The sequence below is a fragment of the Phalacrocorax carbo genome, chromosome 9 (assembly GCF_963921805.1).
Source record: "Phalacrocorax carbo chromosome 9, bPhaCar2.1, whole genome shotgun sequence".
Lineage (NCBI taxonomy): Eukaryota > Metazoa > Chordata > Aves > Suliformes > Phalacrocoracidae > Phalacrocorax > Phalacrocorax carbo.
Window position 1 is genome coordinate 12,851,389 of NC_087521.1, and position 22,523 is coordinate 12,873,911.

The following is a 22,523-nucleotide window of genomic DNA, read 5'->3' on the forward strand; positions in this document are numbered from 1 at the left end:
CAGAAGCCCATGTGGGTCTCAGCAAAAGCAGAGTTTGGGTCTGTGTGACAGCAAGGTTTCACTGCAGCCTGTCACGTCTGAGATGAAGCTTCAGGAACAGGATCCTTTGCCAGTAACCACCACCTTGTGCTGATGTTATCTAGTTTCTGCAGAATGAACTTGCTGAGTTGTCATCTGTGGCGCCGTCAGGGGAAGTCCTGACTCCTGACACTGCAGTTCCTGCCTCTGCTTTGCCATGGCCCCAATTCCAGCAGCATTGTCCAGGCTGGTTGGATTTGCTGGACACCTGCTTGTACTGAAATGACCAGGGGTCGTCAGGAAGAAGTGAGGAGCAAGGCTTTGCCACAGGCCCATGGGCTCCCAAATCCAGTGAAGCCTTTAGGCAGGTTAACACGTAGTTTCTGGTTGAGGATAAAATGTCAAGTGACAGCTCTTTGTAAGGTGATGCTGAACACCCAGTAACTAGACAGTTAGCATGAGGGGGTTTGCGCTAGAGCTGATGTGTGGGTATCGGCAAATGCCTCTCAGTACGTGGGCTACCGGATTCTGTGACAGAGGCAAACTCCGTGGGTGCCAGGCAGAGTCACTGCTGCATTACGTGGATGTTTGCTGATTGAGGCATCCCTCTTCTGTGCAGACCTTCCTGGTAAGCAAAGTGACCTGATTAATTCACCAGCTCCAGCCAGCAAATGATGGATGAGTGGCTGATCTAGTCAAGGTGCTGGTGTGTGCTGGCACTGCTGTGTGACCAGGCAGGACAATCGCACTGCTCTGTGACTGGGCAGGATGATGGCACCACATGCTGCTAGCATAACAGACTGCAGGTCGCTGGCTCACATGCTCAAGTTTTGGGAGCAATGCAAGCTGCCAGTGTACGCTGCTGGGCTGCCCTGCGTGTGACATGGAGCCTTGCTCAGGCAGGGCTTTGGGGAACGTTTCTTCACCTGATAGCAAGCATCCACTGTGGCTGCAAGGGCCAGGGCTGCTCTGTGGCTGGGTTTGTGTGCTGGCGTAGCAGCACCTCAGCATTTCTCCCAGCCATGCTCTGGAGCACACCTAAGCGCCAGCTGGCACCTAGGTGGTTTAGAACAGAGTGCCAATGGGTTCGAGGCTGTGCTCCAAATATAGGGTAAAGCTACCTGGTGGGTCCCACTTCCTCTGCAGCAGTGGGGAAAGGAGTAAGGCTGCATGAGGAATGGGATGAAGAAGAGTATATCCATCCTTTATTCCATCCTTTATAACCATGATGCCATCATAGATGGCTGTGAGGCAGCTTTCCTGGGATGCCATGTTTGCTTCTGGTTGTCCTGCTGTAAAAACAGGAGACATCCAAAGATGGGTGCTGACCCAAATTAGGGCTGCGGGAAAATTTCCCTATGCAGAGACTAAAAGTCCCACTAATTTAGAGCGGAAACTAGTGAAATGCCGCGTGATAGAGATGTGCAGAGCAATGCCTAGCTTAGAGATAAGTCTGTTCCTCTGCTCACCCCCTCACAAGATGTTCAAAGAAATGGAAAGACAACTCATTTCAAACTGGTAAATTGACACACTTCTCAAAGAGCCAGCAAACTGGTTTGTGCAGGTGGACAAGATGCCCTGTTGGCCAGCAGTTTCAGAGGGCTCACAAGGGATCAGGTATTAATGCAAAAACCAAGGATACCCAAAACTCAAGTCGAAAAGTTTGGCTTAAAAAAGATAGAAGATGCAACGCTTCTCAGACACCTACTTTGGGATTCAGGTAAAGGGGGGTGGGAAGGAGTTTCTGTCTTTTTTCTGTCTCCACTTTGAAGCCAGTGTTGTCAGTTATTAGTGGTGGCAGGAGGAATGGCTCTTCAAGCCAGGGCCTTGCAGCAGCACTGCTGGCATGGCTTAGGGCGCAGCACTTCTCCCTCGTCCCACCTCCAAGGCACAGTTGGGGATGAGGTGCTGCTGAGAGCCTGCAGATCAGCTGTGTCTGGGCATTGTGCAGGAAAAGCAGCCGCCCCTTGGGAGGCTGGTTAGGGAGCACTTCTGTCATGCCGGGGCACTGAAACGCGAGGGTGGAAAGCACAGGATTGGTGGTCATCTGAAACTGTCCCCTCTCCCTCCCTCCATTGCTGCTCTGAGCCCCATGGGAAACCTGTGGGCATCAGCAAGCCCTCTGAAATAGCCAGCACTAAGCGGGGCCTCCCTCATGTCTAGGAGGTGGACCATGAGCCTGCCTCCTCATGTTTCTCTCAAAAAGGTGTTGAGAAGCCCTGAGCTGGCCAAGGGCTCCTGGGGACAGAGCAGGTGTGGGGCAGGGGCTCAGCTCTGCCGCTGCTTTCCCTGGCAGCCCACTCTGGGACAGGCTCTCTCCTGGGGAGCTGCAGCAGGCGAGAGCTGTGTGTGCCAGCCGGTGGGTGTGCCAATGCAGCGCCTGGGCAGATGGGGCTTATACGCATGTGTGTTCTGATAACTCTGCCGGCGCAGTACTGCTGATCAGCGCTACTTGCACAGGTACCAAGTGTACCTTCTGCACAGCTCTCTGCCCTCTCCTTCACAGCCACTCTACTCCATGCTGCCTGTCCTCTCTCGTGCTGCCTCTGATGTGCTGTGCTCCAGCACTGCTTGTACGAGCACCACGCATGCCCCGGGCCCAAGTTCACTGCACATGCACCCATTAGCACAGCTTCTTGTGCTGAATAGCTCCTCCGACCGTGCTGCACGAGCTAAAGGGTTTGGGAAGCACTTGTTCCCACCAAATGGGGTGGGGGAAGGGAAAACCAGTGACTACATCTCTCCTAAGTCAAAAGCAAAGCAGATCCCACTGGGGTGGGAGTACAGTACTAGCATGAGCGCTGCTCACAGTCAGCTCCTGCTGAGATGGGTGTCTCAGAGTCTAGCTGCAAGAACATGCCCTAAATAACCTGTACTCAATCCTTGGGAGGCTTGAACATGTCTTATGGTGATAGATGGTATTGAAAAAGATTTTCCTCTGAATGGAGCCATGGAACAGCCACGCAATACACATGAGAGTCATGTATCAATTTAAGAGATAAGTAACGCGTTCACCCTCTGCCCCATGCCATGGGGCATGGCTGCAACCAATGCCCAGTGGACATCAAGTGCTCTGTCAGGCTGTGGTCATCCCCTGGGAGCACTATTTTTGCTGCTTGGCTGTTCTGGTTGGATTCACTGCAGCACTAGCATAGGCCCAAGACTGGGTCCTGCCGCCACAGTGGCAGGGCTGGACAGCCACGGATCTTTCCTGCCCTTGTCTAGCCTGGAAATACGCATGCTGGGCAGCATGAAAGAAGCTGGGGCTATGGCCCCTTACCAGCACCACTAAGTCTACCCCTGGGTGGATCAGCCTTTCTGGTTAAACGGGTCACTGCCCTTCCTCTTTGGGCCTTCCCCATCATCACTGAACGAGACTGCCACTGAGATGAGTCAAACCGTCAGACAACATCTGCACCCTCCGCGCGCCCCGTCCATGCGCTTGGATAGTTCAACCGGTGGGCTCAGCCCCAGGCGGCGGAAGCAAAGAAGCCCTGGTTGACTGGGGGGTGTCTGGCAGCCGAGCCTTTTTGGTGTCCCAAGCATGTATGTATCCAGCGTGGCTGGGTGGTCTGGTCCATTTCTGGCCAGATCCCAGAAGATAGACAGGGCCTGTGAAGACAGCACTGAGAGAAAGTTTGTCCTTAAATGGATGTACTCTACGTGGATTTGGGATCTGCTGACCTGGAGAGTCATGAAAGTGCAGATCTGAGTACTTGCTCATGAGCTGCTAAGTCCTTGTCAGGAACAGACTAGAGGTTGCTCAGCTAATTACCCAACCAGCCCATATGTACAGGACAGGAGAAGGAGACTGTGGCTGATGCCTCCAATAGTCTGGGTTGAACTCTAATTATCTGTGTCTTGAGACTGAAACTCCCGTGTGTGTTGGAGGTCAGATCCTGCCAACCTGCTGCCAACACTTCAGCTGGGAGGCTCCGGCCAGGCTTGCTCTCTCCTTCCAGCAGGGTCAGATGGACCCCAGCTACTCAGAGCTCTATGTCCATATCTGGAAAGCTAACACATCTGGTGTTTCCTTTCTATAATTTCCTTCTTCTAAACCATAGACAAAAAGCATTACTAATGACATTAAAAAACAAACAAACAAACATAAATGTGGCAAAGCAAAGTACTGAAGAGCTAGAAATTGCTAGAAATGGGTTTGCCTGGGCAACCTAGCTTCAGCTGTCTTATGCATAGGATCACCTCCTCCCTTTTGCACTTCAGCCCCAAGGCTGGACTTCGGCTGGAGGTAACGATGAGCTCATCAGCCAGGCTGCCCCTGTTCCAAGCACGGCTGGGAAACTCCTATCCAGTCAGTGAAGCGAGGGACTGCAGAAAGAAAGGAGGGTGTCCTGGGTAGACACTGGGTGCCTCCCTGGAGAGCTGGGTCTGCGTCTGCCCCTGCCTTGAAGTTACTCTGTAAGTCGGTGAGCCCCATAAGCAAGAGCTTTCACAGGAGCAGCCGCGTGTTCCTCATTTGTCAGGGCTGATTTACAAAAGTGCCAGAAGTTTGCAGCTGCAGTCAGACACCAGGAGCTGGGGTTTGGTTAAAGTTCTATATAGAGCCAAAACCACTAAAAAGTTAGGTCCTAGTTGGTTCAAACTGTGTCCAAAATGAATGAGTACTTATGACCTGAGTCTCTCTTTGTCTCTTGTTTTGCAATTGTTAAATGATAACTCCACCCCCACACCTGAAAAGGTAGCTGAGAAAACAGCTTCATTAATAGCCATGAAGCACTCACTCAGTGCTGAAGTGATGAGCACTAGAAAGAATCTGTGAAGAAATGGAAAAGTGGGATGTTGGAGCGGGCTCTGCCCAGCGGACAGCAATGAAGGTAATGCAGCCGTCCCAGGGAAGAAACCTCTATGGATCATGCAGTTACAGAGCACAGCATGTTACAGGGCACGAAGGTGTAAATGCAGTGTGCTTAAGGGAGCTAATTCTGGGATTTCCTTACTTTTGTGAGCTTGATTTACAGCCCCTGTCGTTTATCAGACATCCAGGGTGTAAAGTACCTGTTTTCTGTACCTTGGCAGGTTGTGCCCAGAAAGGACTGAAAGTATTTGTGTGATGGGTGTTTGCTCTCCGCTGGTGGGATGAATTTGGTGGGACTACCCTTGAGCTCTCTTGCCACAGCTTTGCAGCTCAGCTGAGAAGAAATAACCCTGGTGATGGAGACAAGCCATCCTGCCAGTGGGGAAGCTGCCTGTGTCGTAGACAGAGCAGGACATGGCAGAAGCTTGTCTGGTAGAGAGCAAGGACTTTGTTCAACACCACCATTCACTTAACGTCTCTTATCAGCACCGAATCCCACACGGAAGTCCTCAAACTCATGTGGGGAATGATAAGCAAATTGTTGCAATTATCCAAATATTGTAAGAAATTATTTGCATAAAATGCTACATGTGAAGCAGAAACAACCTCAGTGGTTTACAGGAGGCTGAAGTTTGTAGCTGCTTTAGATTGGATTTTTAAATAGCACTATGTACTGAATGGTCATGCAAACAAGACAGGTGAGATGCAGTTTTGAACATTGCTGCCGTAAGTCTGCAGAAGGTGAGAGGGCTGGAGCAGCAGGTTTACAAGGAAACTCCTCCTTGGTTCTGAGGAAACTGCACAGGTGGGACATAGAGACCTTTCTGGGCTTTGGAGGTGAAGGGACTGGCTGCAGATAAGGCCGAGAAATGCCCCATGTGCTCTCTGGGCTCTGAGGAGCCCATCTTAGTAGCTTTTTTTTTTATTTTTATTTTTCCTTATTTAAACCCTGGGAACATAACTCTAACCCACCCTACAGAGGCAGGATTCAACCTAAACGCTTTCTGACAGAGGTTTGTTCTGGCCACTTCATATGAAGGGGCTTGAGTAACTTTCCTGAACTGCCCATCCCAAGGTCTTCCTAACCTCATTTTGCTTCAAACCTCAGACCTAAACCTCTCCTGCAGTTGGAGCCTGGTGCTTCTTACCCTGCACTGAAAACAGCTGACCGCCCTTTCCATTACAACATATCAAAGACTGCTCCTTCCTCCCCACCCACTTCCCACCCCCAAGACTTCTCTTTTCTAGGCTAAATGGACCCAATTTCTTCACTCCTTTATCTTAGTGCAAGATTTCTGTGTATTTATCATTTGTACTGTTTTCTTCTAGACTTTTCCACTTCTGGACCTGGGACTCTGAATGGATCCTGGCCCTACAGAGGCACCACAGTGCAGTCATCTCCTCTGCCTTGCACCCAGCACCCCAGGCCAATACCCAGCCCCTTTGTGACACCTCCGTGCTGCCAGCGAAGCTTCAGTTTAGAGTGCTCTGCAACCCCCAGATTTTTCCCTGCCATTCTGCTGCCCAGTCGGTTATTCCCCAGTTCTTCTACCTACATCTCACTTTGCTTTACATTTGCATTTGTTCTTGCTGAACTGCATCTTGCTGATTTCAAACCATTTCTCTGGCAGTCGAAAGCACGCTAAGCCCAGCCTCCAGAGTCCTTGCAGTCACTCTGTACTGGAGAGAACAGGACTCCCTCAGCAGTGCCCACTGTTATTCAGAAGGGACAAAGGCAGAACTGAATGGTCCCCTCCTTCTCCTAAAAACCTCTGGAAATAACCCTGCTCCATCAAGCTGCCGGTATGGCAGCAACCTAACACTTTTGAGTTCATCCAGTGCCATTGACAGTGATTTCACAGCTACTGTGATTAAGATCAAGAAACCTACATGATCCCAGAGAGAAAGTCAGGGGACGTTATTCACGGTGTAAATTTAGTCACATAAATCAAGCACAGAGATTAGGAGACTGGCTCCTGAGGCTGTCCCTGACAGAGAGGGAGAGCGTGGGGAGGCACAGTAGGATATCAGCCCCCCATTTGGTGCCTGCAGCAGGTGCCCAGGGCAGCACCCAGACAACTGTGAGCAGATGCTGGCGGAGCCACACCGGTGGTTTCTGCTGCTCTGGGTCAGGGGATCACAGCTATCTCCAGAGGAATAGCACAGGGCACTCACTGCCTGAGAGGAGGCAACGTGGGTCCTGCCCAGCCCAGGGGAGTGCTGTGAAGGCTTTGCCCACCTTCCCACCAGGAGACACTGTCTCATTTACAGCACACTTATCGCTCATAAGTGACATAATTAGCATTGTAGCCTGCTTGTGGGTGAGGAGTGTGTTTGGGCAAGGAGGGAAGAGGGATGCTCTCTTACTCCTGCTGAGCAAGACCAAGTGTCCAAACCCTCTCCTGCAATGTCGCTCTCTCCTGAGATTTCTTCATCAGCTGTTAATAAAAGCCCAGCTCTGGGCAAACTAGGGTGCAGCTCAAAACTTTTCTCCTGTGGATCAAAGAATAGCCTTTGCCGTAGCCCTGTTCTGGCCAATTTTGCGCTGACCATCCAGCTCCTGCCAGGACACCAAGGTTCCCTGCACCACCTCCTGCCAATGCACCTGCAGCTTTCCCAATCACCTCCCTTCAGCTGCTGGCCTCACTAGATACAAAAGGAGGGAATTCAGCTTGTTTGCGCAATAATGGAACAAGGATATTTTTCTCTGAGGAAGGAGCTCCCTCCGTCCTGCACTGAGCAACAGCAGCCTGTAAAGCAGGGTGGGCCAGGTGGTCTCTGAGACCCACTTGCTGGCAGAGGAGCATGGGTTTCCTCGGGAAAGCAGGAATCTAGCAGCATGCTTCCTGGAAAGGAAGTGCTGTACGGGGTTGCAGAGTTCAGAGGAAGTGTAGTGATGCAACGAGCAAATGGATGCTTCAATGGTTGTGCCGCTAGCCAGTGCCTCCGGAGGCCTGAACTCAACACCCCATGAGCCCCCTCATCTCACTGGTGCCTTTGGCCGCTCCATTCCCAGAGCTGGCAGCACCAGAGGAGCCCTGCCTGCTACAGGGGGGCTGCCTGCCAGGAGATGGGGTCCCTCAGGGTGGCTCATGCCAAACAAGCAAACCCTCACAGCCATGTTCGAAAGTGTGCAGGATCCTAGCATTTCCCTACAGCACACCAGGAGAAAAAATACACTCAAGGATGTGAAATATTCAGATAATAGGGCCAAGTGCCAGTGTACTGTAGTGCACCAGTGCCACAGGATGTTTCTAAAGAGGGAAATGGGCCAAACCAGAGCAGTTTTGCTACTGGAGCTAGGCCAGGCAATTTCCCCAGCTGCCCACCCCATAGCCAGCTCAGCATGGTTCTTGCTTTTGGCCATATTTGCCCCTGTGTTGACTCCACAAGTGGTAGGGCTGGGAAGAAATGTCAGCAATGCCTACACAAGCCTGCACTGTGCTCCAAGCACGTGTTCCCCTCTGCATGTGCTTTCTGTGCTGCAATAAGGCTGCAAACCTAAAGCAACCAACACTTTTACCCTAATGGCAACCTCATCTCAAGTGCCCTTGCTGACGCCCTGCTGCTGAGACTTGCTTGCTACTCCTGCTTGAGGTGGGAGAAACGCAACCAAAACACCAATATGCAACAAAAAACCGTAAGTGGGAACTGGGAATTGCTGCTTTCCACAGGAGTGGGTGACTGTGGGTGGTTTCATGCCCATTTCTATGTCTGCTCCTCATGGCACGTGCAAGACCTTAGCTGCTCTGAAGATGTGTGCTCCTGTCTGTGGATGGAGAGCCTGTTGGCACATGGCCCCAGTTTGTCCCACTGGCTCTGGTGACATGAGCAGATCAGAAAGCCAATGGCTCCTGCTTTGGCACTCCCTGCTCCTGCACTGTCACGTCCAGAGCTGCTGACATGGGGTACCCTGAGGGCACTCCTGAAACACTGCTGTCCCAGGGGCTGCTTGTGTGTCTTCAAACACAGACCAGGGGAGAAACAAGAGGATGCAAAGCAGCTTCTCTTTGCTGCCGCCTGCATGGGCCATGCCCAAGCTGGGTGCTGGCAGGGGGAGAACAGCAAGAAAGCAACCTCCAATGTGCCGTAATGCTCCTGACTCCCCATAGTCCCGTCCCATATCTTCTACTGCCAGCTGTGGTGAGAAGGGGCTAGAGGGCAGCAGGCAGGGAGTCAGGACCCCTGCATGACAGTCTCACATCCCCTGGGGTACAGCCAAGCTCATACCATGGCATGGAGTGAGAATGAGGTCTCAGGTTTAGCTTCTGGGTCCATAGACCATTATATTCACAAAACTTTAAATTACATCCCAGGGTTGATATTCCCCTTAATGGCCAGTGATGAGGTACTAACGAATGTTTTAAAGTGATAAAGAGCTTTGCATCATAGAAAATACCAGTCCTACCAAAACCGGTCCAAATGTTCTACAGCCCTAAGCCTTTCTTATTAGATGGGACTGGTGCTTCTTTGTACACATGCGAGCCATCACCACAAACAGCATTTACGTGGCACCTGCTGAGGGTATCCATCCCCTCCCCAGGACCCACGTCAATGGTGCCGGGGGCGGTGGGAGTGGGTGGGGGGGTTGTGGGGAGGTGGGTGGCTGCCTGGGAATTTCCCCAGCTGGGCTGGGGTGGCGGAGGCTGCCTGAGGCTGGACCAACCTCCTGCCCGCACAGGACTGGCATGTGCACCATGCCCCTGGAATTTCTGGCAGCACCTCCTCCGCACTTGCCCTCCTTTGAGGGTCCAGGTTTCACAGCCAGAGCTGGGGCTTTTCTTCCTTTCCGTCTCTGCTGTTTGTCTCAGAGAAAACCCATCTCGCTGTTTTTCAACTGCCTGAAGGTGTTTTTCGGGGGTTTTTCAGGCTATTTTGAAGCTCATTTTTCCCAGATGTGCTTTTTTTTTCTTCTTCTTTTTTTTTTCTTTTTTCTTCTTCTGTAACTTTTCTTCTTCGCATTAAAATTTCCGGCCACGTGACTTTCAGCTTACATCCCCGAGGTTCTGAGAAACCACAGGAGGCTGAGACCTAAAGGGAAGGTGCAGAGGCTCCAAGAGGAGAGGCAGAGAAAGTAGCAGAGTGTGGGGCAGGAGGGCAGCGTGCCTCCAGGACAGGCAAAAGCCAGGAAGCCAAGGGCCATCTCAGGGTGGACAGAGGAGGGCAGGGGAGAGGGAAGGGAAGCAAGACAGAAGGCAGGCACACCAAGAGCACAAAGGAAGCTGAAGAGGCCCTGGGAGCCAGAGACGGGAGCCATGCCCCACAGCTCTGACAGCAGTGACTCCAGCAGCTTCAGCCAGTCTCCCCCTCCCAGCAAGCAGGTAAAGCAGGGACCCTTCCCCTGTCTCCCTGGCTGGAAAGTCCTTTGGGGTGGTCCATGGGAGGGAACGAAGAAGGGTGGCACCCACTGTTGGTGTTTTCACAGCGCAGTATGGCGGGGCTTTCTAGGAACGGTTGTGGGGAGAGGGATGTGGGGCTGAGCCAAGAGCCCTGGCAGGAACCCTGGCCACCAAATTTTGTACAGGTGGAGAGGGGAGGCCTGGTAACCTGGGGCTATGCCAGGGGCAACCAGGGAGCCAGGACCCCCGGGCATGGTGGGCAGGCACACCAGGCAGGCAGCAGGCAGGAAGCTTCAGCATGAGAGTCGGTGCTCTGGCAAGGAGCCTGAGCGTGTACCTCCTCGCCATGGACTGGGACGGCTCAGGGGCAGCCTGTCTGATTCCTGCTGCTGTGGACAGCACTTGGGACCCAGAAAAGCCCTGCCACTTTGGGTCTGCTTTCTTTTTCTGTTCAGCCTCAGAGGTTTTTCATCTCAGTGATCCTTGACAGAGGGATTTTGTTTTGTTGCACAGAGCAATTCGATGGTAGGTTTTTTTGCTGGCAGATACTGACACAAGTCTGAGGTATTTCCACTGCCTTTTCTGGCTAAACTTTTTTATACCTATCATTTGCCATTTCTCTAGGGCTGGCAACAATGGCAAGTACCTGAGACATCGCTCAGAAATCTTGGGGATGATCAGGGCAGATGATTTTGGGCTTGCAACCAGGGATGGGGAGCCACAGGGGTTGCCAAAAGATAGGGACTGGACTTGGTGCAGGATGTGGGAGCTGCCGTATCTGAGACGTTTGTAGGGTATTGAAGACAAGGATAAAACGGTTAAGTTTAAAGAAAAGAAAAGATCTTGGGCGGGGTGGAGGGGGGAGAGGATGTGGACAGACTGATGGGCTGGGAAGATAACTTTTGTGGCTGAGTTTTGTAGTACTGTGGAGAAGTAGTGGTGTGAATGTTAAAGAGTCCACAAAAGAGGCAGTGCAATATGAAAATAGAAGATGAAAGAGTCTGTGAGACCGTTTCAACTGTCAGAAGGCAGCAGCAGGACTAGATCTCAGCAGAGAATGGCTGCTGCATGAAGCTCATGACCTGGAGCCTGGAGACCAGTGCTCTCCCCTGCCCAAGGGGCTTGGGAGTGTTGCCGTCAGCATTGCAGGCATTGCTGCTGAGGGACTACAGAAAAGAGCAAGCGCAGAGACCAGAGAGCTGGAGCAAATGAGATCTGAGGAAAACCCAAAAGCTCTGTCTAGTTGAACAAAGCAGGGACCACATTGCACTGTAAGGGTCTGCAACAGATAAAGCCTGAGGGAGAAGGTGATGGAGAAGGGGTAGAACCTACAGGGATGAAAGGAGGAAAACACAGGCTGAATCTCTGGAGAGCTGATTTAGGCAAGGAGCTGAAATGCCTGTAGTGCCATATCCCCACAGAAAGAATGGGAAGGGAAAGGTTTTTTGTATAAGGAATTAAAATTGTCTCTGTTCTGGACAGAGGTCCTTACTCTGGTCCCTGAAGCCACATCCCAGGCCTGTGTCTTGGTGAAGGTAAAGTGGTCATTTCCTAGCTGTGCCAGGATGCCCAAGGGTATCAGACTTGCCCCTCCTGGCAATGGGGATACCAAAAACATCACAGATCCCTAAGGTATGGCTTTACCCTGGTGCTGAGGGTGTGTATCCCATGCCCTGTGCTTCAGTGATGCTATCTGCTGTGTCCCTTTCCCACCTACCGCCCTGCAGGAACAAGGTGAAGGAGAGGATGTCCCAGTCATTTCCATGTTTTGCTTCCCTAGGACTCTTCTGATGACATGAGGAAAGTCCAAAGGAGGGAGAAAAATCGCATTGCTGCCCAGAAGAGCCGCCTGAGGCAGACCCAGAAAGCAGACACGCTGCATTTGGTGAGTGCTCCTATCCTTCTCCTTCCCCAGTGCTGAGGGCTCACACAGGGGACGACGTGCTTTTCTCCTTAGGACCCAGAGCGGAGACGCTTGGCTGAGGCAGGACAGGAAAAGTGAGGCCAGGGCAGGATGTAGGAGTCAGCACTTGCAGTGAGATCACACAGGCCAGGATGACTGCCACTGAAGCATTTAGCTTTGCAGCTAGTTTTGAATCCATCTTTATCTCTCAGTCTGACATTACTGATTTCCTTTCTTAACCTCTTCTGACTGGCTCAGTCAGAAGCTCTTTGAAAGTACAGGCTCACCCGGGCTGGCTCTCCGCAGGTTTGTGCTTCATGCCATCACTTATACAGCGGTGCAACGGCATACAAGGATGCTTTTCTGAAACAGTAGTGTTTGTGTTCATTGGTATGGATGATGGTGCAACATGGAGCCAAATTGGCCATCTCCTATGGTCTGTTCCCTGAGACACTACACAGTGTAGATAAATAAATATTAATAATTTTCTATTATTTTTAAATGTCTCCATGGTAGTGCTTGTATCCCTTTCTACATCTGAACACTGTACAGTACCTGGAGACTTTTCCTGTTGTTTAGCATGGATTTTCCCTCCTTTGGTTTCACCCTGCTGTCCCACTCTCCTCCTGTGGCACCATGGGCACCCCTGCACCTCTTCCCAGTGTGAAGAATTAGGCATCTGCTTTTCAGGAGGGATGGTCACTTCTGTCTGTGTGTGTTTGGGCAGGAGTGTTTGGTCAGTGGCTGGGGTCCTTTCCATTTTGCACGTTGGTAAGTGGAGTCCCATGTGCTTTGGGCTGCTGGCGGGCAGGATGCAGAACACACACAGCCTACAGTGGGCTGACACCATCTTTATCCCTGCGCTGGGCTTGGCTGCCCTTTGAAAAGTGGTAGTTGGGCTCATGCTCAAAAAAAGTATCCTTTGAGCTAGTCATCTTCATATTCCCCCAGATCCCCATTTTGGGGAAGAATTATTGAGAAGCTGGTCCTGAACCTTCTTCCTTACATAGTGTCCTCAGTCCCTGGTTGGAGCTGGGTTTAAGACAGAGATTTCACTCTTTTCTCAGTAGCTGATGAGCCTTCTAGAGCTGACATGGATCTAGGGTGATTGCATTACACCTGTCAGCAGCGATGGCTCTGGGTGACTGTACCTGAGGGGTGTGAAGACACCCGTTCCTTGGCATTGGTGCTCTCTCCAAAGTAATCCTAGAGGTGCATATGGGTTCTGATCCTCCCCTAGGAAAATCCTGCCTAGCTGTGCACCAGGAAGAACTGGGCTGCTCTTCTTAGAGCAGATGATGAACCACTTGCTTATGAGACTACTACTGCTTAGCTAGCACGCACTCCTTGCCTTCCCATGGGGATGGGAGCAGGGGACCTAAGACCAGTTCGGTTCAGACAGAGAGGATTCCGGCAGGCAGCTGGAGAAATGCAGGCAATCAAGTAGAGGATGCATGGTGAATTTTTGCTGATTTTTTTTTTCCGATTCCTGTGGACAGTGGCCCCCTGCTGCTCCTGGGTTCATTCCCTGAGTGCTCTTTGCCTTTGGCTGGCTCTGCATCAGGAACGTTGCTTCTCTGATGTGGTTCAAGCAGGCTCAGCTTGAGCTATGGTGATATAAAAGGAGCCAGCAGCTCCATCTACCCCAGGACTTTGTAGCTTTGTGTTTTGAGGGGAATGAGTCACAGGGAAGCTGGGGCTCCTGGCCCTTGGGTGATTCCTGTCAGCTCCTGAGTTCGACGTCAGTCATGATTTCCAAAGCATTTAGTCATGCCTGAGATGCTCGTTAGCTGTGTGAGCTCCTCCTGTGACAGCCGCTGTAACTGCTGGGTGCATTTCAACCTGTGCGCAGAGAGTGGGCACCATCAGAAGTTGGCATGGCAGCAGAGGGATGAGTGGAGGGGTGACAGGTTCACTTTGCCAAGGTGGTGGTACGGCTTTCCAGGGCCTCAGAGTGCTGGGTCCCACCTTAGCTGTCTCAGCTGAGTTTGCAGAGCCTACTGCCACATCCTCCCTCCCTCCTCTGGTCCTGCCCAGGCTGCTGGCTCCATGGTGGGTCAGTGCCCGGGATGCTCCAGCCCAAAGCTGGCTGCATTTTAGCAGCAGTAGAGGTAGCAAAGGCTGCAATGCTCTCAGGAACGTTGAGACAAGGCTGAACATCATTATTAACCACTTTATTGTTATTCTCATTAATAACAGTATTAATTCAGTTCTTCTGAGGCCTCAGTTTCTCTTTTCTTCTGACTCAAGCGTCTCCCCCTCCTCCCCACCATGCTGCTGGTTTCCCCCGGCTGCTAGCAGGAAGCAGTGAGTCTTTTCTTTCCAGGGCAATGACAGGTTTCCTGTGGCAGGTGGTTTTCTGGTTAAAGACGGCGGTTATTCAACGCACCCTCCCCCCGGCCGGGCGGCCCGGGAAGCGGCCGGGCGGCGTGCGTGTGTGCGTGTGTGTGTGTGTGTGTGTGACAGGGAGCGAGAAAGCCTGGGCGGGAGCACACCACAGTCACTTCTCGTAAGCTGGGGCCGGGGAGCACGCTGGGGCTACCAGCATCGTGTCCGCACCCGCGCCTGGCCTGGCTGGCTGGAGGAGGGGGGTTTGCCCAGGCATGGCTCTGTACCAAATTTACTGGAAACATGTCATTCTGGAAACTCTGTGGGGCCGCGACCCCCCGTGTCCCCAGCTCATCCCTGTGGCTCCTGCCCTGAGAAGCCCCTGTGGTTTTGTCTTTTCAGGAGAGTGAAGACTTGGAGAGGCAGAACGCTGCCCTGCGGCGGGAGATCAAGCAGCTGACGGAGGAGATGAAGCACTTCGCCTCGATGCTGAGCTCCCACGAACCGCTCTGCTCCATCCTGACATCCCCTCCGCCACCTCCAGAAGTGCTTTATGCCACACACTCCTTCCACCAGCCCCACATCAGCTCCCCACGCTTTCAGCACTGAGCCAGCCAGCAGGATGGCAGCCTGCTGGCTCCACCGATGGCAAGAAGCAATTTCAGGGGGCTCGCTTTTCCATCCAAGGGAAAGGGATGGTCAGACGGACACCCCTTCTCAAAGTGTGTACTCTGAGTGACTTGCCTAAGACTTGCTCCCTGTGCAGAAATGGCAGAGCCACCAGGAGGCATCTTCAGGCAGTTTCCAGCTTGGATCCTGGGAAGAGGAGACATTCGCAAAAGGGCACTAACCCCCTTCCCCAGTGCTTGCTCAGGGACGCTTGCAGGAGTGTGTGGCACTGGCAGCCTCCATGCGAGCAGCTGGCTGCAGCATGTAACAGCTGGAGCTCCAGGGAGAGGAACGGGAGCAGGGGCGGAGGGGAAGGTTGGGGGCTACAGAGTACCAGGGCAAAACTGGTTTATTTTTGTAAAATAAAGATTGAAAATGCTTAACTTATTGTTTCCAAAATAGGACGTGAGCCACTCCTAAGGCCCAGCATGACCCAGTGAGGATGTGGGCAGCAGGAAGGGAGAGCTTGCAGTCGAGGGAACAGCCCTATGTGTGCTGGTGTCTAACCCAGGGCCAGGAACTGGAGCCCCACATTTAGAAAGGAGGCCCATATGCATGGGTTGGGCAGGCTGGGGAGCAATGGTTTGTGGGGTGGTGGGGTCCCTGGGGGAGATGGGTCCCTCCTTGCTGCAGGGCTGGACCTGGCTAATGAGTCTGATATGCCACATAGCATTGCAGGTCTCTTCCCTGCTGACCCCCTCATCTCCCTGCTGCCGATGGCTAGACCTTCACATGCTCCCCTTGCATGTGTGGAGGTGCACTGCCTTATTGTGTCACCTCATGTGTGGGCCTTGGTGGAGCCTTCAGCTTGACAAGCGGCACAGTTGGGTAGGAGCATCGCAGCATGGAGGGGGGTGGTGATGCTGTGCTGGAGTGCACAGTGGAAGCAGGACCTAGCAGGACCCTTGCTCCAAGACACCCTGCTACAAGGCATGTAGCTGCAGCCCATGCTGTTTCCCCTTCCCCCAGTCACAGCTCTACAAAAGGCTGTTGCACTACCTCATGCATTGAAGCAGAAGAAACCTGAAAGATCAGTGAAGTGTAGATTAGTTCTGCTGGGTCTGATCTAGTGGAAACACAAGCTGATCCATACAGATGGTCTGTGCACCTAACACCCCACCAGCCAGCAGTCTATCAGCCCCGCTCTATACACTAGGCTGAAGCCCACCTGCCAGTGCAGGTCCTGCTGCTAATGCTGGCTCAGGACTGCTGGCATCTCCAAGGAGCATCAGCTGCAACTTTTTCAGCATAGTGTACCACAAGCAGTGCTGCTGACATAGGCTTTTAATTGAGCTAAATGGATCTTTCAGGCACAGAGAAGTGGCACGTTTCCAGATGGGCTTTGGCCCATCATCATAGCCTTCAAGAACCATTGGGAAAAGTCGGTAATGTGCTGTGCTGTGCCCATTTTCTCTCTGTGGTTTGCACTAGTGGGATGATAACCAAACACTGCCATGCGTCAGAAAGCTGTCCTCAGGGGGGACACAGGTAGCACTGTGATTTCTCCTGCTATGGCCTGTTAAGAGGCTTGTGAACCTCATGCCTCCAGTTTCTGTGCCAGCATGGGAAGCACCGTGGCCAGGGATGACTGGCTGGCCCAGGTGCCACCAACCTACAAAAGCAGTGCTGAGGCAATGGGTGATTGCACTGGCCCTTGTCTGTGCAGCTCTGTCCCCCGCCCCAAGGGGAATGCTCACACACAGGGGAGGATGGTGGTTGTTCCAGCCAGGCAGCTGGGTTTCTGCATACAGGACGTGCAGAATACATCTATAGGTAAGAAAAAGATTCTAACCACGTTCACAAAAAAGCAGCAGGAACAATTTCAGTGTGTCTTACACTACCCCCCTCTGCCAGATCTCACACCAGTAGGCTTCACCTCATCCATTGATACAACAACCAGAGCTGCTGATGCCCCGCACAGGCCATGCTTTGAGCCACTCAGGCTAAAAAGGCCCTTCCCAAACTGCATTTCTCTGGGGTTAGGCTCTTTAAGCCTGGGAGAGACAACTGCCTGTAGCTCTGGAGAAACGTTTTTTTTTTTACAGGCTCTAATTCTGCTCCTTCAGCTTCTGGTGGGTTTGCTCCCAGATTTTTCACTTACGGTTCCTTAGGGCTCTGATGCTCCTGTGCTTCCTGGGTTAGACAGAATCGGATAAAAAAGCTACTGCCACCTCGCTTGGGGCTTGCTGTGCAGGGTGCTGTTGACTTATGCTCCTCACTAGAGGATGCAACAGAGCCCCAGTGAAGCTTGCAGTGACTTAAAACACAGTATTGCCTACAATAATGAGAAATCTCCATCCTTGATGCGAGTTTTTGTGTTTTCTCATGGCTATAAAATGCTAAGCTTGGTTTTAGCTGCAGATGGAGAAGGTCCTACCCTGATGTATATGTATCACCTATGCCTACACAGACACAAAGCCAATATTTTTGTTGTGGAGCTGTCAAAATCAGATCCTGCAGGCTGGGTGGGGTTCTGCATAGTGCCCACAGAATTGCTAGACTACTCACTGGTAATGACTGAGACTTATTACTGCGACTCAGAACGAAAATACGTGGTAAGTGGTGAGACTGGGAGACGGGTTTGCAACAACATCCTCTCCAGAACCTAAACAATAATCTTGGCATCATCAGTTAAGGTGCCCTTCCTCTGCATAGCAGGCTGTGAGCTGGAAAGCCTCTAACTGGCATTGTGCTCAGCCGTTTTGGCCAAACACTGGGTGTATATGTGCTAAGGGATGCATCTTCCAGTCTGACTTGTATTTGCCCCGGTCTTGTCCTCAAAAACCTGACCATAGATTATCTGCATGGTTCAAGTGTTTTTTGACCTCTTGCTTTCTTCTAGTGATCGTTAGGTGTCTTGGATGTGGTGTCTCCCCTAGGAGACCAACTTTACCACCCAAGCAATAAGGGACAACGTATCTTTTCAGGGCCACCAGCCCTTTCAACCAGTCACTGGAGAAAAATACCTTTTCCTGAGGCTATTTGCAGAGCTGCACACATACTTGTTCAGGCTGTGTGAGGACATTCCTTCACTTCTACACCGGTGCTGTCTCTTACTTCTCTTTCCGAGGCTCCTGGCCTCTGCTCAAGGCTCCTCACACAACTAGTTTTGATTTCTAAGTAGCTAAGTGCCTGTCCTCTGGTATCGCCCTCCCTGCTGTCAGTCAATGAACTGTTAATGAGCTCAAATGAGGAGCAAAGGGCAGGGTGGTGCCCAGGGCAATAATCCCTGATTGCTTTCGGTTGTCAGCTCCTCCTGCAAAGCAATTCCTCTTGAAGGTCATTTCCATGGCATCTGGTTTTTCTAAAGTGTTGCGTGAATATTATCTGAGCATTCCCAGCCTCCAGGAGCACGGTGCTCCTTGGTGCTCAATGGGAAGAGGATGCTTCTGGGCACACAAGGGGAGAAATTGGGTGATGGCTGGACCTGTGGCAGGTTGTCCCTACCTGTGTGGGATGTTAGTGCCTTTCTGTTGCACTACATAATCCCTCACTGAAAAGCTCTCTCAAACCAGTAAAAAGGTGAGGGCTCACAGGAGGCTGAGAGACTGTTTTCAAGCCAAGGAAGGCCAGGTAGAGACAACTCTTCCCTGCAAACACAGCCTGCTGAAATACTGTGTTTGTGCTGGCCTCTGCTGGGCAAAGGCTGAGCTCTCCCAGCCTGCGACCGTGCTTCTCGGCAACCTCCTCTTTGTGGTCTCCTGCGGCAGAGCTGTCTTTAAGGTTAGCCTGGCTATTGCCAGAGACTAGGGAAAGAACTGGGAGGCTCAAGGTTAATGTGTGTGAAGGCTAGGGTTGGGTAAGACTGCCTGAAGGGGGGTGTCTAGGTCCAAGTGGAAATGCGGGGCTGTGGTCTCCCTTGGCCAAGGATCTTGTAGCTTGGGCCAGGGGCAAGTTCTGCTTTGTGGTCCCAGTGCATTTCCATTGCCGTGCGAGGGTGTGGGGAAGCTTGGCTTGGTGTCCCCCACCTTCCCTGGCTCCCATGGGGCTTGCCAAGCTGCACGCAGGCTGTGCTGGGCTGGTTGTGGGGCCTGAGCACAGGGAAGTATCACAGGTGGAGGGGTAACAGCTACTTGCTTAAATAAACATAGACCTGGCTGCAGCCCTGATGAACCTTCACCTGTGATGAGAACAGTGGACTTCCGTGTTTTGATATCCAGGAAAGCTTTTGTAGAAGCACTTGGACTGGATTTCTGCCCAGCAGCCTTGTCCCAGTGGCTTTGCTGTGGATGCATACTTGGCAAAGCCAGCCAAAAGCCCAATGGTTTGAGGCTGTTAGAACAGTGAGTGCAGGTGGAAGGTGGCACTGGGAGGCAGCTGCCATGGGTGCTTTTCAAGCCTTAGTGACTGTTGCCTCCACGTTTACTTGCTGGCTGGTGTCTTCTCTGTAGACAAAACAGAGGTGTGTGACAAACATCTGTTGGTACAGTCAGAGGGTGAAAATGGGAATTGGGAGACATGAAAGTTACGTTTTCCTTTATGGTCTCTACTGAATCTCAATACCTCCTGTGGATCAAGGCATCCCGGCAACTCTGTGCAGAAGGGCAGCAAGTCACAAAACATGGAGGGTGCAGTAAATTTTCATCCCCTAAAAGCACAGGCTCAGCACTTTACAAGCACTCAGTATCAGCATTTCAGGGCTGCCTTTATGGTAAGATAAATAAAGATAATAAATAAATAAAGATATGACATTCAGTGCTGACTTAAGCATAACTTATCTCCCCAGATGAGAAGCCCAGCCAGGGCAAGCTTTTATGCCTGGTATTCCCTTCCTGCTTCATCCTCTCCAGCTGAGCTGCAGGGTCCCAATGTGCCAGGGGAGACACAGAGCCAGCCAGTCCAGGGGGAGGTGCATTCATCCTACTGTATGGGGCTGTTATGATCCCAGCTGTCATCACTATGATGCCGTCTCTCTAAACTGATTCACATGTGAATTTTCTCTCTTCAGAGACAGAAGAAGGGGTAATACCCAAGCACAGTATGCATGGAGTCAGAAGAGAAGTACGTCTTCAGTTTGGCAAAGGACAGACTAAGCAACTCTGTTGCCCAGTTTGCTGTGGCTCCAAAGTATTCATGCACTTATGTTGCAAATCCCATCTCAGAATTCACTTCTGGTAGTGCTGCCAGCCTGCATCAGCAAGAGGATAATCTGCATGCTGAGCCAAACCAGCAGCCCACAAGAGAGACCCTCTCTCTGCCTCTTACAATGATCATAGCGTCCAAAGCAGTGCTTGTCACACAAGAATGCTGTCTGGATGCTAATATTTCAGCACACAGAGATCAAAGACCAGGAATCAATGCTAAGAAACAAAGTATTTTTATGAATGAAAAGCTGGCGAGGAGACAAAAAGCAAAGCACGGCAAGAAATCGTGAGGCTTTCTCCTAGCAAATAGCACTGTGCTCTTTGTCCCGGTTCTTCTACTGTGTCGTTGTTACCTTATTGCTAAATGAGCTGCAGGGGATTTGAGCAGTAAGGCAGCAACATTTGTACACATAAAGTTTTTAGGTTAACCAAAAATTTATCCAACTCAACAGTAGGGAATATATATTAATTTCTTGCCAGGGCAGGGTTACAACCAGTGTGTTAAGGTTGCTACATACGACCGTAATTTTTCTTGCAGCTGAGGTTGCAGACACCAGCTGCTGAGAGTTCTACTGCTTCAAAGACGTCCGTGCAGAGAGAGCGCGCCTTCCTCCCAACTCCTGCACCAGTTCTGTACTCTTTCCTAAGACGCAATCAGCCCTTCTCCCCTCACAACAGCAATGGTATGGTGCTCTAGTCCCCAGGACCTGTCCCTGGTTTGTCTTTTTTGTCGCAGTGCAAGTAGGAGGAAGAAGAGGAACATGCCTGAGTTCAGCAGTGAGCCATGCACATTTCCAGAACGCTTTAATTATTAATTAATGCCAGCTGCAAGCATTAGAAGATGAAAACCTTTTTTGTGTCATTGGCATGAACTGGTATGACTCACTGAGATGGAACCTGGAGGATGCTGAGTAAGAAGGGCTTATATATTTTGAGCTTTTGGTATTTGGGGTTAATCTGTGACCCTGATCTGGACTTGGGATGTAAATCTAGACTGTGGCTAAGTTTTAAGTCTAACTGGCTCTTTTTTCCCTTCTTTTATTTTGAGCTGAGCAAAGAAATCTTCATGTCCCATGTGCTTGCCTGGTGCACATCGGAGGTGGGTTTGCCCTAATGGCAGAGCAAACAGAGCCTATGCACAGCTCTCCTCACAACTATCTATATCTCCACAGCTTTTCACAAGCAAAGGTTGAGAGCTGGGCTTAGATGCTCAAGCAGTGCAGCAGGCTAACCACAGTTACACAGCTTTTTGGATAGAGCTGTTTCTCATCCGGCCAGATGAGAGCATGGGGCAGAGCAAGTTGATATTCGATTGCAGAAGGCCATGCAGAGGTAGTGTAACCACACTGTCTCTCTCGAGGTGTATGCACTAACGAACAGCCAGCACATCTGAGGTACCATGGGTGCAAGTGCTCTTTCATGATGCACACTCATTTTCACGTGCTTTTCTTGCTGCAAGAAGGCAGCTGTGAATATTAGCACTTCAGCCATGCCCTCCCACTCTTTGCAGTTAATACCTACATTATGCATCCATACAAACATCACACCTGAACTAGACAGGGTTGAATTAAAGCCATTGCTGTGTTAAAGACAGGCTTTGAATGGGGAGATTAGCCCTGTAAAGAGGTGGTAGTTCCAGCTGCTGTTGGGCAAGCTCTTGCAGCCTAGGTTGGAAAGTGTCCCACTGGCAGCCAGGAACAACAGCCCTGCCCCTCGCAAATCACCTTAACTCTTTGTGTCCTTGTTTCCCCTCTACAATAGATGTAGGTGATGCATCCCCAGTGAAGTTCTCCAAGAGCTACAGATGAGAGGTGCTGAAGGAAAGGAAAACATTATTTCCATTCCTTTAGTTATGCTTTTGAAAGGCTTTAAGCTTCGACAAGGATAGGTTTGGTGCTCAAAGTTGTGCCCTGCACAGCTTTGATGGTTCTGAGGTCTGCAGTGTTCTCCTGATGAGATTTTAGATTGTGCAACTAAGCCATCATGTTTTGTGTAGAGGAAGGTAATTTTTGCCTTTTTTCAAAATTTTGCAAAAATTTTGAATACTGCAGAGCTGCACGGTTATAAATGTAGTTGTCCATCACTGTATGTGTCCCCAGGTCTTTACACAGGAAATGTAATAGGAAAGATTTGTAAAGGTTTAGGGTATCAAAATAATTGTGTATCTAACCTACAGTAATAAACTAATCCATTGCATTCATAAGCTGTATGGTGGCTCCTGCTTTCTGGTGGCTCCTGGGATGTAGAAAGCTATAGGTGTCAGCAGAGGGTTTGCAGCCTTCCCTGCTCTGCAGGGGAACACCGCTGCCTTTGTCCAACGCGGCAGCCCTTGCCAGCCCGCTCTGCATGCTGTGTCTCCAGCTGTG

General features: G+C 51.2%; 1 protein-coding gene across 1 annotated transcript; it reads left to right on the forward strand.

Moving 5' to 3' along the window:
* The first annotated feature begins 9,422 nt into the window (after window positions 1-9,422).
* BATF (basic leucine zipper ATF-like transcription factor) lies at window positions 9,423-15,429 on the forward strand. The gene is made up of 3 exons (XM_064460412.1): window positions 9,423-10,155; window positions 11,954-12,058; window positions 14,807-15,429. Exons 1-3 carry the CDS (start codon window positions 10,090-10,092, stop codon window positions 15,011-15,013), a joined length of 378 nt encoding a protein of 125 aa, XP_064316482.1. The 5' UTR covers window positions 9,423-10,089; the 3' UTR covers window positions 15,014-15,429.
* Window positions 15,430-22,523: the final 7,094 nt, after the last annotated feature.